Source organism: Notolepis coatsorum (assembly GCF_963971535.1).
Source record: "Notolepis coatsorum genome assembly, chromosome: 15".
Taxonomy (NCBI): domain Eukaryota; kingdom Metazoa; phylum Chordata; class Actinopteri; order Aulopiformes; family Paralepididae; genus Notolepis; species Notolepis coatsorum.
In genome coordinates, this window is record NC_140179.1 from 32116181 (window position 1) to 32132919 (window position 16739).

A 16739-nucleotide genomic window follows, 5' to 3' on the forward strand; every position below is an offset into this window, starting at 1 on the left:
CAGAGATGTTAGCTCTCAGAACGATTAGCCACGTTAGTTAGCCAGCATCCAGCCAGGCAGAGACGTTAGCTCTCAGAACGATTAGCCACGTTAGTTAGCCAGCATCCAGCCAGGCAGAGACGTTAGCTCTCAGAACGATTAGCCACGTTAGTTAGCCAGCATCCAGCCAGGTACCGACGTTAGCTCTCAGAACGATTAGCCACGTTAGTTAGCCAGCATCCAGCCAGGCAGAGACGTTAGCTCTCAGAACGATTAGCCACGTTAGTTAGCCAGCATCCAGCCAGGCAGAGACGTTAGCTCTCAGAACGATTAGCCACGTTAGTTAGCCAGCATCCAGCCAGGCAGAGACGTTAGCTCTCAGAACGATTAGCCACGTTAGTTAGCCAGCATCCAGCCAGGCAGAGACGTTAGCTCTCAGAATAATTAGCCACGTTAGTTAGCCAGCATCCAGCCAGGCAGAGACGTTAGCTCTCAGAACGATTAGCCACGTTAGTTAGCCAGCATCCAATCAGGTACAGACGTTAGCTCTCAGAACGATTAGCCACGTAACCCTCTGCTGGCGCGTGCTGTGCATCAACTCTGTGTCTGTAATAGCAGTCTGTGACGTCACGGTATTGAGAATCATACCGGGGGCGGCGGTATCTCGAAATATCCTGGTATACCGTAATACCGTCATACCGCCCAAGCCTAATGTTTACTATGTAAAAACATTTATTTTATTGTATCACTATGCCTGTGAGTCTCAACGCCATTGAAAATGATGGTGACCTGAATTGTCCTTTTCGAGAATAAATTAAGGTTTGAATTAATTGAATGAATTACATTACTATTTGTTTTTATTTGAACTTCCAACAACTATACTAATATACCAATGTTATCCCTGCCTAATTATTTAGAGAATGCTGTTTAAAAAAAATTATAATTCAGAGGACAAATTCAAACTCTTTAACTCAAAATATCTTGCAAACCAAAGTAATTTGTGCAATACTGTTCACAGTGTTTTGTATGTGTGAGGTTGTGTGCCAAATAAATCAGCATCGTTTTTATTTCCTCTTCTTTAAAACCCCTACAAGTTCAGTAAACAAACGAGACCGTTTTGGTAGCCGAAACAATTGGTAGCCGAAGTCTCATGATAAAGACCACATTTCCCACAAACCATGTTGCTTCCAGTTGTAAAGGCAATGGTAAATGGACTGCATTTATATAGTTATTTTTATTTAAAGCACTTTACAAGTGATGCCTCACATTCACCCATTCACTCACAGGCAACCATGCTTGCATGGTTATGGGCAGGGGCGTAATTATGGGGGAGGACACACATGGGACATGTACCCTGCATATTTTCAGAAGGCAGTTATTGTCCCCCCCCACGTTTTTATCGTCCAAAACAATGTTACACGATAATAAACTGAGACGCGACACGTCACTATAGGACCACACGGAAAAGGCTGCTTGTTCCCTCTCTGACGACCTGACCATTGTCATGCAAAGAAAAGTAGCCAGGTGAGCTAAGTACCGACCTGGCCACCTGTGTTTGCATAACAACAGCCATGTCGTCAGGTGGGCTCAAATAGCACCCCTCCCCTCAAAGTTTGGTGTGAAACTGTGAACGATGGTCTTATCTACTTATACATTGTAGATAATAAATAGCGCGATCTCTCTCTCTCTCTCTCTCTCTCTCTCTCTCTCTCTCTCTCACGTTCCCTCCCCCCACCCCCGGAGACTTACAACTATATGCAACAGCCACCCTCCGCCACTGACCACGCCCCCAAATGTGTCTCCTCCACCATTGAAATCAAAATTACGGCCTTGGTTAAGGGGTTAAGTGTCTTGCTCAAGGACACTTCGACGTGCTTCCTGGACGAGCCGGAATCGAACAGGGAACTTTCTGATTACCAGATGACCTCCTCAGCCCCTGTTCACCGTGGACATGGGGTTATTTTGCCTCTCTTTGTGCCGTAATGCAGTTGAGAAGAACTCCTGTGGATCCGCCCGGTTGCGCACAATATCAATACAAAATGGAGGCTACAGTACCGACGGACACGTCGCAGGCTCATACGCAATCTTTCGATCTCATCGCGTTTCTGTGGTAATCCTGCCAAGGCATAGCGGACATTGAGTTTACAATGATACATGACTGTTGAAATCCTACATGTAGCGCCGTTAACTCATGAACCTCCTCCCTCACTGGTTACCTTCTCCTTGTGCATCCGTCAGAGCTTAGGCTGCGGTTAGACTTTTGTTTCGTTTTCAGATGAGTTTCGCTTTTCCAGGTCGCAACGTAGCGGGAGGCGAGTCACACTTTCGTTTTGTCACCTGAGCACAGTGATGTAGTACACTGCCAAAGCAGTAGGTGGCAGTAGGTGGCGAACATGAAGGCAATTTTCAACCAATCAGAACTTGAATGTGCCAATACACTTCCTGCAAAGAAATGTCAACACGCCGCCATCTTTTTTTTTTGATCCACTTTTTCTCCCATTTTCTATATTTTCTCCCATCCCAATTTCGTATCATCCAATTCAACCCTCCCCTGTCACGAATGCTGTTTCTTGCCTCCCACAAGCCGGCTGCAATGTGGACTAAGTCATACATAGCACAAGTCCCCTCCGGTACTTGAGGTAACAGCAGTCGCATCTTTTCACCTGCGCAGCTCGATCTCTCAGTGGAGAGGAGTAACGCGTGGGAGGCTCACGCTGCCCCCGACACTTCCTGATTCTACTGCGCAGGCGCACCAACCGACCTGTAGGAGTCGCTGTCCACAACGCCCGATTCCCAGGGGAGAAAGAGAGAAGATAGAGATAAGAGAGAAGAGGGAGAGAGAGAGAGAGATACGAGAGATAGGGAGATAGAGAGAGATGGAGAGAGAGAGGAGAGAGAATGAGATATAGAGAGACGATAGAGAGACGAGATAGAGCGATAGAGATATAGAGAGGAGAGAGAGCGATAGAGATAGAGAGAGAGAGAGAGAGAGAGAGAGAGAGAGAGAGAGAGAGAGGAGAGAGAGGAGAGAGAGAGAGAGAGAGAGAGAGAGAGAGAGAGAGAGAGAGAGAGAGAGAGAGAGAGAGAGAGAGAGAGAGAGAGAGAGAGAGAGAGAGAACATATACATGGGGCCCCTCATCTCTGGAAATTAACCAGTGCCGCCCACACACTATTTTCCCGCCATCTGCACCTCCAGGAGCTGCCAGCAGCCCCCCACTCTGATCCTAACAGCTGACGGTCATCCACTTACACAAAGGCTGCTTCTAAAAACACAAGCAAAAACCAGTACCAGCAAGAGTTCAAAGTCTCGAAAGGGCGCCATGCATGAAGCAGTTTTGATGGAGGAAGTATAGAGGTTATCTGCCGGTTTCAACCAGTTACATTTAAGACTTTTGAAGACCTTTCTAATACCTCATATTCTAATTGAATTGAATTGAATAGTTTATTTTGACACAATCGTAGGACAAACATTTGAAAAACAAATAATAACAGTGTCAACACGCTGGTCAAAAATGGATAAAACACAATAAAGCCAAGGATTGTTTCCATTGTGGTCCATACATGGAACATAAAAGGCACACAAACACGACTGGACATGTACACTAGACAGGACACGCTAAAAATAAGAACAATAACACGTAACCTGAAAACTCATACAGTCAACTAATGTTAAAAGAAAATCCGCAAACCCTTAAAAGCAACTCATGATAAAGAGAGATAAAAGCCAAGTTATGATAAAAGAGATAAAAACCATATTAAGACCAATTTGAGTTGCTGCTGAGCCATGTTTTTAGGGCAGATTTAAATGTAATACCGGGACTCAAACACAGTGAGCTCACAATATGCCAGCAGGTCAATTGTCAAGTCAATTGGGAAAACATTTTGCTTTTGCGGAGATCGTGTTTAACTCATTCAACGCCAGTCACGATGATAGTCGGGTTAACTCGCCATCGCTTGAGTGCCAATCACGAGTATAGTCGGGTTTTAATCGTTATTTCTTTTATTAGCGATATCCATTTATTTTCATCCAGCCAGCCTGATGTTATCGTTGGGAATGGGTCTGAGGTCGCAAAAGGGCAAATACCTTCCCCTACGCCTTCCGGCTGTATTTTGCACTCCACTGGGAATGGTATAGTTTTTTTTCTGGGATGATCCAAGCCGTGCAGGCGTGGTTTAAATGCTCAGGCGAGGTAACCTGATTTCAACGATATATCTGCGAGGCTGCCCCCCCCCCCCCCCCTCATATGCAATGCTGTTGAACGTGGCACGGACCTCCTCGCCCAGTACTTCAAATGCCGATCAGATAATTGGATTATTTCTTTTGCATTACATCAGATACAAGGTAAGAACATTATATATAAATTTGATCGTTGATCTGATATGTATTTCTACCCCGATCGACGCTGTATCTGTGTGTGTATGTGTGGCTGTTTTCCGTTGGGTGCAGAAGGTGGGGGGGCGGGGGGGGGGGTGCCGCGCTACGAGGGCCATTTCATGTATGCACGAGGAAGGACAATAATGATGATCTAGCGTTGATTTCAGGAAGATTCGATAATCAGCCGAAAAATTACAACGTGTTTTGTGTATTCCACTAAAGGGCTATTATAGCGTCTTTCTCTGGAATGACTAGAAATCACCAAAACTATACTCATATTCAAAACGGTATAAAACGGAAATGTACAGATGAAAAAACAATCCGTTTTGTACATGTTGACTGCAAGCAACTCACTGATAATCGACGTGTATTAGACCCATAGCCATAATTTAAGATATATTTTAAGCACTCGCAAATCTCCCAGTCCTCCCATTGATTAAAGCGGTGGCGCTCTAGCGCCCTCTCGCGCACTTAAGCGTGGCGGTCAATGAGTTAAGTAAGAAATCCATTCAGTTTGTTATATCAGGGGAAACGACAACACGCACACGTCTTCCTTCCTTCTATCCAATGGTGAAATTCAAATATTAAAAACCCAGTCTATCTCTCTCCTCTCCCTCTATTTCTATCTCCTCTCCCTCTCTCTCCTCTCGCCCTCTCTCTCTCCATCTCTATCTCTCTCATTTCTATCTCTCCTCTCGCTCTCTCTCCTCTCCCTCTCTTTATATCTCCGCTCTCTCTCCTCTCGCCCTCTCTCTCTCTCCTCTCCCTCTATATCTATCTCCTCTCTCTCCCTCTCTCTCTCCTATCACCCTCTATATCATCTCCCTCTCTCCCCTCTCTCTCTCCCATCGCCCTCTCTCTCTCTCTCTCTCCTCTCCACTGTTACATCGTGACGTTCCCCTCGGAGCTGAATCGCTTCACTACATGACGTGTCGTTAAGTTCACGCCGTCGTTCCCTCCAGCAGCTTATCAGCACAACAACATCTTAATGGAGATCTAGTACACACACACACACACACACACACACACACACACACACACACACACACACACACACACACACACACACACACACACACACACACACACACACACACACACACACACACACACACACACACACACACACACACACACACACACACACACACACACACACACACACACACACACACACACACACACACACATTAGGCTACACTAATATTATAGCATTAAAATAAACTGATGAGTTATATTCATTAAAGAAAGTTGATTTAATTTATTTAGTTGGGCTGGGGCTTCTCCCAGGGCTGGGGCTGGAAAGTTGACTTATTAAAAAAAAAGACTAATTTAATCAGATTAATCACTTTATTCAAAGTGATGATTTAGTTTGAGTATATAAAAAAATAAAAAAATAATAATAAATTATAACTTTTTTACTATATTTTTTTATTAAAAACCAAGGTTCGAACTTTCGTTCGAAAAACCCTGACAAAGTTCGAATCCCAAAAAGAGGCTTCGGGGACAGCCTTAGCACACACACACACACACACACCTTGTAGGCTACTTGTAGGAACTCAATATGCCTCAGTGAATAAGGATATAGACAGCTCCACAAACAACCACATACAAACTCCAATATACACGAATCCAGTATACACTAATATAAGAAATAGCTAAGAGTACTTAACTGTACAAAACTATATGCCCACACATTTGTTCATACACGCCTAATTTAACAGCTAACTACAGTAAATTGATGTCGATACATAATGATGTTGTTGCAATAGAGGAGGGGGGAAAGAGGTAGAGAGAGAGAGAGAGAGCGAGAGCGAGAGAGAGAGAGAGAGAGAGAGAGGGAGACAGAGAGAGAGAAAGAGAGAGAGAGAGAGAGAGAGAGAGAGAGAGAGAGAGAGAGAGAGAGAGAGAGAGAGAGAACAGAGGGGAGGGCGCTGATCCCAGAATAGTGCTTGTTCTTCAGGAGGCAGCTTCACCACAACAATAATAAAGAGTCTCAGTTCAGCTCGGCATGTTTCTGATAACACGAGTCATATCCTGTGTGTGTGTGTGTGTGTACGTGTGTGTATGTGTGTATGTGTGTACGTGTGTATGTGTGTGTATATGTACTGTATGTGTGTGTGTGTATGACTGAATGTACTTATATGTGTGTGTGTGTGTCTGTTTTGGGTTTGTGTTGATATATATAAATGAAAAAACAAATGCGGTTCAGAAAAAAGAGACAATGCTGACCTTTGAACTTGTGGAAGACGGCCCAGAGCTCGGCGATGTCCGTGGCGAAGGTGATGTCGGTGTCGAGGACGATGACCCGCTGGAGGTCCGAGGGCAGCGTCTTGGTCAGAACCAGCTTCATCAGACCATAGATCCCAGAGTAGTGCTTGTTGGGGATCCACGACACCTCCGACTACACACACACACACACACACACACACACACACACACACACACACACACACACACACACACACACACACACACACACACACACACACACACACACACACACACACACACACACACACACACACACACACACACACACACACACACACACACACACACACACACACACACACACACACACACACACACACACGTCGTTTAGGGGTGGGGTGAGGGGTCATCAATACAGTAGATTATCGCAAAGGTCCCCCTGTGATACTGTATCATTATGTTGACTACAGTATATTTTTGCCAAACCAGGGAAACGGCCAATATGAGTCTCTCAGTCGCTGACTGACTGACTGACTGAGTGACTGACTGACTGACTGACTGACTGACTGACTGACTGACTGACTGTGTCTCGATTCATCGTCAGTTGTATAGCTTGGGTTTCATTACTGTAGCCTCTAACAGCAAGTGTGTGGTGGGTGGTTTAAGTTTAGTTACGTTTATTTGGATCCCCATTAGCTGTTACAAATGGCAACAGCTACTCTTTCTTGTGGTGCTTTAGTGGCATAACCGTTGCTAGCCAGTAGCCAGCCCCCAAACCGTAGTGCATCGAGAGTCACGCATCGAGAGTGTGACGCAGGACATACTGTATGATACACACACACACACACAGTTGTTAACATGAATCATTCATATATCCTATTCCCCCACTGGCATGTATCCAGTTTTAATTAGGCTAGTCTTGTTCATGATCATATTTCACAGATAATAGTTATGGTAATATTTCATAGACAATAGAGGACTTTATGATAATGTTCTGTCAAATGATGGGTCTTGAAAGTGGGTCAACTTGAAAGGCTTTTGGATGTCTTCCGCTAATTGTCTCCTACGCAGAGAGTCGGCCCGACATCTCACTGTCACACTTCCCAAAAGGAAGTAAAACTAACCAGCACTGTTCATCGATTTTTTTTCATGAAGGAATTTTCAATAAAATATATCATTGTCAGAATGGCTGTGATACCTTGGTATAATTGCAGTAAATAAACATTTACATTTTGTCATTTAGCTGAAGTGACTTACAAGTTCTGTACAACAAGTCAGCAGGAAGGGAACAACTCTTTCAGCTGAGTAACAATGAAAGAGTTTTACCCTTCCTGCTGACTTAGACCATTGCCGAAACAATTGGTAGCCTAATTCTCACGATAAGATCATATTTCCCATAAACCCTGTCGCTTCCTGTTGTCCCCCCCCCCCCCCCCCCCCCCCCCCCCCAATCCTACTCAAAACATGTAAATCGTGATACGTAACCTGAGTTGATGCGTACGTGATGTCTCAACTTACTTCCATATTAGTAAAATCTTAGTACGAGCACTTTGCTGGTACAGATCCAGCTCTTAAAAATCAAACCTCCACTGCTCCTCCACCACTCCACGGGCCAAACTGATTTTGTGACTTCTATTGTTCTGGACCGGGCCAGATTTCACACCTCCACTGCCTCCCACAGTGTATCAGGCTGGGGAGACTTTTTCATCTTAAATTTGTATTTGTCCAAAACGCCCCAGCTCCATCCGATTCCTTAGCTTTTTTCACTGTTTACTTATCATGCATTGCAACACTAATATATGGGCAGTACCCCAAGTCAGACTGCCCCGAACCCACTTAATAAAAATGATCTTGGTGGTCTGAGGGCAGTAGCCCCCAACCCCCTCCCTGGGGGAGCACTTAAGTTAAGTACCCTCAATTTGTTCACTTTGGGAGCCAGGGCCAACTCAGTCACTGAGCCACCAGCCCCCGAAATATAACACCTGAGTGCTAGTTCTAAAGTGGTAGAAGAGCAGTAGAAGGGAACTGAATCTGAAGAGCTTCATCTGTACATATATCATAGACAGTTTACATTAACTACAGTCATAAGGGCCCGTACCACCATGCACATGTGGGCTCGTTTCCATTTAAGGCTTTGGTTGACACAGTGTACATGACATTTGATCAAGGGTCTGTTTAGAGCATTTTCAAACAATCTTAGTGCTTTTAAATTAAATTCTTCATCTTCTTCTTCTTCTTCATCGCTGTATTTCTATCAGACTAGGCTAGGTTTGGAACATTTGCTTTGATTTGAAATCGATTACCGTTTGTAATAGAGGCCCTCTGTTGCAAAATTACAACATCACTTTTAGCTATTTAAAATATGTCTGTAAATGTTTTTTTTTGTAGGCTGTTGTTCAGCCTCACAATGCTATTGGATGGTAAATGTGTTTATATGTCCCACCCTCTGGCTTCTGAAGTCACGCAACCTCCAAGTCTTCCTTCAAGCAACATCTGTTTTATTGGACAGGATTTGTCAGATTTCTTTGTGATTATTACAATGTCTAGAACATGTACATATTTAGTTATTGTGTAATACATTCATCACATTTGATTTTGAGCTTGTTATGTCTGTTGCAATTCTACATATATGGGAGTGTCTGGTAGTACAAATAGCATGTGCACCGTACACATTACATGGTGATTGAACGGCAACGCCACTGTACTAGGGGTGTAAAGGTACACGGACCTTAGGTTCAGTACGGCTGTGTACCGAACGAATACAGCGGTATGTTAACCACTAACGGCCGCCCACCGGGGGCTGTTTTTTTTTCAATCTAATATCATTATTATTATTATTATTTTTTAAGTCGATTATTAATTTCAATATAGAATATTCATTGACAGTAGTTACTGCACACTACATCACCCCTGAGTGGAACATGGAAAGCCAAACTTTCCCCCACTGTACCGAAAACCCGTACCGAACCTCCACTTCAAAACCGAGGTACGTACCGAACCGTGGTTTTTGTGTACCGTTACACCCCTATCCTGTACTGTACGTAATGCTGGCCCTGTACTGTACGTAATGCCGGCCCTGTACTGTACATAATGCCGGCCCTGTACTGTACGTAATGCCGCTGACTGTTGTCTTCTTACCTTGAGCTCGTCGGCGTCGTAGAAGTCCACACGGACGGCCGGAACCATCCAGGTGTGGAACAGGGAGGCCAGGATCTGCTGGGCGATGGAGTCGGTGATGAAGTGGAAATGGAGCGGGTTCCGCCTAATGCAAACACACACAGGCGAAAGAAATATAAAAATATATATATTATGGTTGCAAATTGTAAGCAAGTTCCTTACTCGATCTTTGATAATGTTAACTATCAATTAATCGATTAATTATAACAAAAAATGGCAAATTTACCAAAAAATAACAAATGTATTTGTGTCCTCAATCCAAAGGTGTATTACCACAGCAGCGACATGTTGCATTCTCACAACATTGCATGGCATATGAAACGTATAGAAATAATAATAATAATAATAATAATAATAATAATAATAATAATAATAATAATAATAATAATAATAATAATAATAATAATAATAATAATAATAATAATAATAATAATAATAACTTTATTTATATAGCACCTTTCATACATGGATTGAAGCTCAAAATGCTTCACAGCAAATAGCATAAAATGAACATATGCATACAATCCACATACAGTTGACAGAATAAAAGCAATGCATAAAGTGCAGACATAAGAATAGGTATAAAAGACAATAAAAGTAGTGCAATGTAGAAAGTGCAGACATAATAATAGGCATAAAATAAGTACAATGAGTACAGTGTTGCTCGAAAGCATGTGAACCCCACCCTGGAACAGCCAGTCCCCCATACACCCCACACATCAATCCCCACCACATCGCCATCTAAATGATGAAGTGGAAATGGAGGGGGTTCCACCTAATGCAAACACACACAGGCACGCGCACACAACACCACGAGTCAAAACAAACGTTTCATCTTTAGTGTTTGGTTCAAACCAGAAAAAGGCAGATGAAATCTGGGGAGCTGCAATCTTGTCAAATCACTGAAATGTGGGAATGTGCTTTATGTAATCATCCAATACCGCTGTCTACACACACACACACACACACACACACACACACACACACACACACACACACACACACACACACACACACACACACACACACACACACACACACACACACACACACACACACACACACACACACACACACACACACACACACACACACACACACACACACACACACACACACACACACACACACACACACACACACACACACACACACTAAACTCAGTAAACTGATGGAGAGAATAGTCCACTCACTAATACAGGATTACTTTGACTGTAACGGCTTGAACACAAGTTTTCAACATGCTTACAAACCTAATCATTCCACTTGTTCTGCCCTTACAGTAATGACAGATGACTGGCTCAAGGAAATTGATAACTCAAAGATGACTGGTGCAGTATTACTTGATTTTAGTGCTGCATTCGATGTCATAGACCACGATCTGCTCATCGGTAAACTAGAATGCTATGGGTTTTGTCCAACAGCCATCATATTTATGAAGAGTTATCTCACAAGTAGGACACAAAGGGTTTATTACACTGGCAGCTGGTCTCACTCTAAGGTCTTAGAATGCGGGGTCCCGCAAGGGAGCTGCCTAGGACCACTCCTATACGCCATCTTCACAAACGACTTACCATCAGTTCTGTGTAAAGCAACTGTACAAATGTATGCTGATGATTCCACATTGTACTATGCTGCAAAAACTGTCAGTGAACTGGACAATGTTTTATCAGCTGAGTTAAATATGGTGTTTGATTGGATAAAACGGAATAAGTTGGTACTAAACATCTCAAACCAAATCAATTATCTTGGGTTCGAGTCATAAATTGTCATCGATACCAAAAAATTGTTTGAACGTGTCTGAAGGACCTATAGAACAGGTAAATAAAGTAAAATTACTGAGCATAATAATTGATAGCCAGCTGTCATGGGCAGAAAACATTGATACCATAGTGAAGAAGATGGGGAGTGGTATCTCCATGGTGAGGAAATGTCTTTCTTATGTCCCTACATATATTGTGGGACAGGTGGCGAAATCTTAAATGTTATGTCACCTAGATTATTGTGCACCAGTTTGGTCCTCTGCATCCAAAGGTCAACTAAAGAAATTGCAAACTGCCCAGAACAGAGCTGCAAGGTTAGTCTTACATTGTTCCATGAGAACAAACACTATAACTATGCACCGGCAACTCTCATGGTTAACAGTAGAGAATAGGCTGGTTTTCAACACAGTTACATTTGTCAGGAACACTGTCTTTTCGTCTCAACCTGTTTTCTTATACAAACAAATTGTCAGATGCAGTCAGGTTCATTCTTATTCTACTAGGTCAGCCGATGATGGACAGATTATGTTACCACGTCCAAAATCAAATGCTTTAAAGAGGACTGTTGTTTATCGTGCCATCAATCATTGGAATAACTGCCCACTGAACATAAGTAAATTGAATAGTAAAGTGTCTTTCAAATACCACCTGAGAATGCACTACTTAAATATCTGAGCAAAATATTCTGATGTTGATAATGATGTCTACAATGTTTTACTGTTTTTAGATTATCATTGTTAATTGTGATTGTCATATGTATCTCATGTTGTTATGTTTTCTGTTGTCTTTCTGTGTGGACCCCAGGAAGACTAGCCCGCCACTTGGGTGACAGCTAATGGGGATCATTTTAAACAATAAACAACAACAACAATAAACACACACACACACACACACACACACACACACACACACACACACACACACACACACACACACACACACACACACACACACACACACACACACACACACACACACACACACACACACACACACACACACACACACACACACACACACACACACACACACACACACACACACACACACACACACACACACACACACACACACACACACAGGGATTCAGAGATGCATAGGGGAAAAAAAGGTGCTTTGATATGGAAAGCAACAGTCAATATGGCTGAACGCACACTGTTCTCGACAAAACCACAGCAAAATCGCATCAATTACATGTACGGAGGAATGGAGCGACAATGACAAAACCAATGTTGTGCATTTCCCAACGATATCGGAAGCAGTATCGGCAAAAAAAAATCGTAGAGAAATTGTTAGTGTTTTGCAGTCGGCCTTCATAGAGACCACCTCCAAACTATTTAGAATGAAAAATATATAAAAAATATGTATCCAAGACTCTCAAAATCAGGCCAAACTCGTAGCGGGTAGAGACACTGGTGGGCTGCTTGTTTTCTTTGAGGACGAGGAAGCACCGCAGGATATCTCGCGCGCGTCAGCTGCAACCGCTCGACGAGTAGCTTCGGAGGCTCGGGGCTGTCGAGCCGCGACGGGAGTTCTGTGCGTTTGATACGGGCTCGTCGGAGACGGAAGGACCCCCCCCCCCCCACACACACACACATAAACATGTTGTTTATGTGAAATATGGGGACATTACATAGACTTACATGCATTCTGTAACTAACCCTAACCTTATCCCTAACCATAACCTAATCATAACCTAATTTGTGTTATGGACACACACACATTTGTCCCCATACATTTTTTGGTACCCATTGCGTGAGTGTGTAAACAGGTCAGTGTCCCCTGTAGTATAGAAATATAGGACACACACACACACACACACACACACACACACACACACACACACACACACACACACACACACACACACACACACACACACACACACACACACACACACACACACACACACACACACACACACACACACACACACACACACACACACACACACAACACACACACACCCCCCCCCCTCTCTGTCTGGACAGAAACCTGCTGAAGTCAAGGCCCTGTCAGCTTTCCTCCTGGAAGCTCGGTGCCGTTTCCACCAGGAAATAATAAATACATGGGATTACAGATCCCGATAATCAGATAATGGACAATAATCTCATCATCTAATCTTTTCTAATCTGATAACGTAAACCCGTTCTGATGCTATACAGTTTAGGGAGTTTCCATTTGAGAATCATTATACATATATATATACAGTATATTTTGGCACTGGCACAGTGGAGGTGGTTTTAAATCCCAGCTGGGACAACTGCCTGGGCTACTGACAGGCTGAAGATGTCAAATACGACCTTACCGTACCTGCACATAGTCCCTTACTATATCTATATCAGTCCTACTCTTACTAGTTATGCTGCTGGCCAGTAGTAGTCATACTGTCTCTATTTATATAATACAACTCTGTACATACATCCGATTAGCACTATTGCTCAGTAGTACTAATTTATATATTTTATATCCAGGTTAATCACCTGTACATTAGGGCTGAGCCCAAAAGTTCGAACGTCCGGACCTTCATTCGTTACGTTGACATTCAAATCTTAATTAATGGGTTCGAACCTCCGCTTAAATTATTATTTTTTATTTTCTATTTCCGTTTTAAATTTCTTTATTTATTTTACACAAACAATATATATCAGAATGTGATATATATCAGAATATCACAGTACTATGTTGTGTTTACAATAATTCGAAAGTCACGCGCGAACACAGGACAACAACAGTCATACATTATCAGGAAATGTAATCATGCAAAAAAGAGAGAGTTGAGTGACTCACACTCACCCGTCTTATTTCATAATACAACGTTTCCGAATGGACGTTTGGATTAAACCAAGTGTATGCAGTGATGCAGAACTTTCCCAGCGGAACACAAGTTACTTAACGTTACACAGGTATCGCTGCTGTCGGGACAAAACCTCATAACTCCATTTTTTGAAAAAAATAATTATTATATAAATCAACTCCGTAGATCATCCTCCATATGTGTGTGTGGGTTTTACAAAGTTTAAACAATGGGAAAGCATTAAACCGATCATCTGTCTAAACCTCCTAACTCTATTCACCCTCAAATCTGTGTTCGTTTTTTTCATCTGCTGAAAAGTTGGGTTTTTGGAGTTATGAGGTTTTGTCCCGACAGCAGCGGTATGTTATGCACGTAAAATAATTTAGAAGGCATTTTTTTGCATGATTCAAAACGAAGGTTCGAACGTCCGTTCGAAAAACCCTGGCAAAGTTTGAAAATCAAAAACAGGCTTCGGGGACAGCTCTACTGTACATTGTATATTGCTGTTGCACTTTACTGTTACATTTGCACTCTGGTTGGATAGCAAACTTATTTTTGTGTACTGTACTTGTGCTGTATGATGATAATACATTTGAATCTAATCTAATCTAATATCTGTTTGGTTATAACCAACACCCCCCCCCCCCCCTAAAATATATATCTAAAGATATATATTCTTCGTGTAAACAGGTCAGTGTCCCCTGTAGTATAGAAATACAAGTACACACACGGACACACACACACACGGACACAGACGCCCCCCCCCCCCCCCCCCCCCCGTCTCTTAACCTGAGAGGATTAGTTAACCCCACATGACACTTAAACGAGAAAAGAAAAAGGTTGTGCTTTCACTTTAAAATCAGCATCTACTCGCCATCACGGATCCTGCGGTTAAAAAACACAGCGCTCTGGCAAATGGAACTGCTAATCGTCTGGGTTTTCTTTTCTCCTCTAATGTGGGTCGGAGCTTCCGTGGGAGACGAGAGGTAGCTGGTCTGCACTGAACTGACCCGGCAGCTGCTGCTGCTGCTGGGATTCTGAACCAGACAGGACTGATGCGGCACCCCGGTTCCCCGGTAGAACAGACAAGATGGCTACCGGAGAGTCAAGCCAGGAGGAGGAGGAGGAGGAGGAGGAGGAGGAGGAGGAGGAGGAGGAGGAGGAGGAGGAGGAGAAGAAACAGAGAAGAGATGTCATCCGTCAGAGCGGACAACATCCGTCAGACAGGACTCTGAATGAACAAGATCAGACTGATGCCCGGTAGAACAGACAAGACTGCTACTGCAGAGTCAAGACAGGAGGAGGAGGAGGAGGAGGAGGAGGATGAGGAAGAGGAGGATGAGGAGGAGGAGGAGGAAGAGGAGGAGGAGGATGGATGTCATCCTTCACAGCGGACAGCATCCGTCAGACAGGCAGAGTGGACCCGCTGGGCTCTCCATCACAGACGAGAGAGAGAGAGAGAGAGAGAGAGAGAGAGAGAGAGAGAGAGAGAGAGACGAGCTGAAGGTAAAGGGTTTGATTTACAGCGCGGGTTCAACAACGCACCGCATCCACCCCGGGCCTGACTAATGACGTACAGTTACCGAAGAGAGAATGGAATGGTACATATCATACATCATCTATACTTGGCTTCAGAGGCGTTGGGTTTTATAGTTTATTCGATATCTCATCACAAGTCCACTATGAAGATAGGGGGGGGGGGGGGGGTAAATATATTGCTTGAGAAACTAGTTGATAAGAAAAGGGCCCGGAGGTCAGAGTCCGGCGGGTTCGTCCGGCGGTTGGCGACGGAGGGAGGGGGAGGGGGAGTTACCGCGGCGACCAGCGGTGTCCTCGCTAAGTCGACGGACGGCAAGCGTAGACACGAGCAGATGGCGCCGCCGAGACAGACAGCGCTCCCGGGAGCCCGCCCACTCCTGTCTCCTCTCATCAGTAAACATTTAGACAACCCCCCCCCCCCCCCCACTTCCCACCCACTCTATGATTAAACAGAGCCTGGAGGAGGGTGGGGGGTGGGGGTGTGATGCGGATGATTGGGGAGGGGGGGGGGGGGGCAGGCATATTAGCCACGCTGCTTAGGGACTGTCGCAGAGTGGAAAAGGTCACCCTTGTCGAAATCATCACCCTGACTCCCGTGGTGGATTGTGGGTAAGGGAGGGGGGAGGGGGGGGGCAACTCTTACATAAACACAGCGGCGTGTGCTCTGCTCCCAGACGCAGAGGCTGCCATGACGATGTGAGTGTGGTTTTGTAAACCAAACAAGGAGGAGAAAATTCATCTTTATTGCTTCAACCCGCCTGTTATTCTGCTAAACTGCCACCCCCCCTCCCCCACCCCAAATCCCCCTCTGTCTGTCCTACAGTCCACAGTCCCCCTCTAGGACACTATACATAATGAATATCTATCTGTACAGTAATGAACTAGGTGGAGTGGA

At 44.0% G+C, this 16739-nt stretch overlaps 1 protein-coding gene across 2 annotated transcripts in view; it reads right to left on the bottom strand.

Moving 5' to 3' along the window:
* large1 (LARGE xylosyl- and glucuronyltransferase 1) overlaps positions 1-16739 on the bottom strand; it is a 232777-nt gene that overhangs the window by 113031 nt on the left and 103007 nt on the right. For both annotated transcript variants that reach the window (XM_084330085.1, XM_084330086.1), the window contains exons 5-6: positions 9707-9830; positions 6587-6758 (exon numbers count right to left, since the gene is read on the bottom strand). In XM_084330085.1, coding sequence (XP_084186211.1) covers positions 6587-6758; positions 9707-9830 — 296 coding nt within the window. The remainder of the gene's footprint in view (positions 1-6586; positions 6759-9706; positions 9831-16739) is intronic.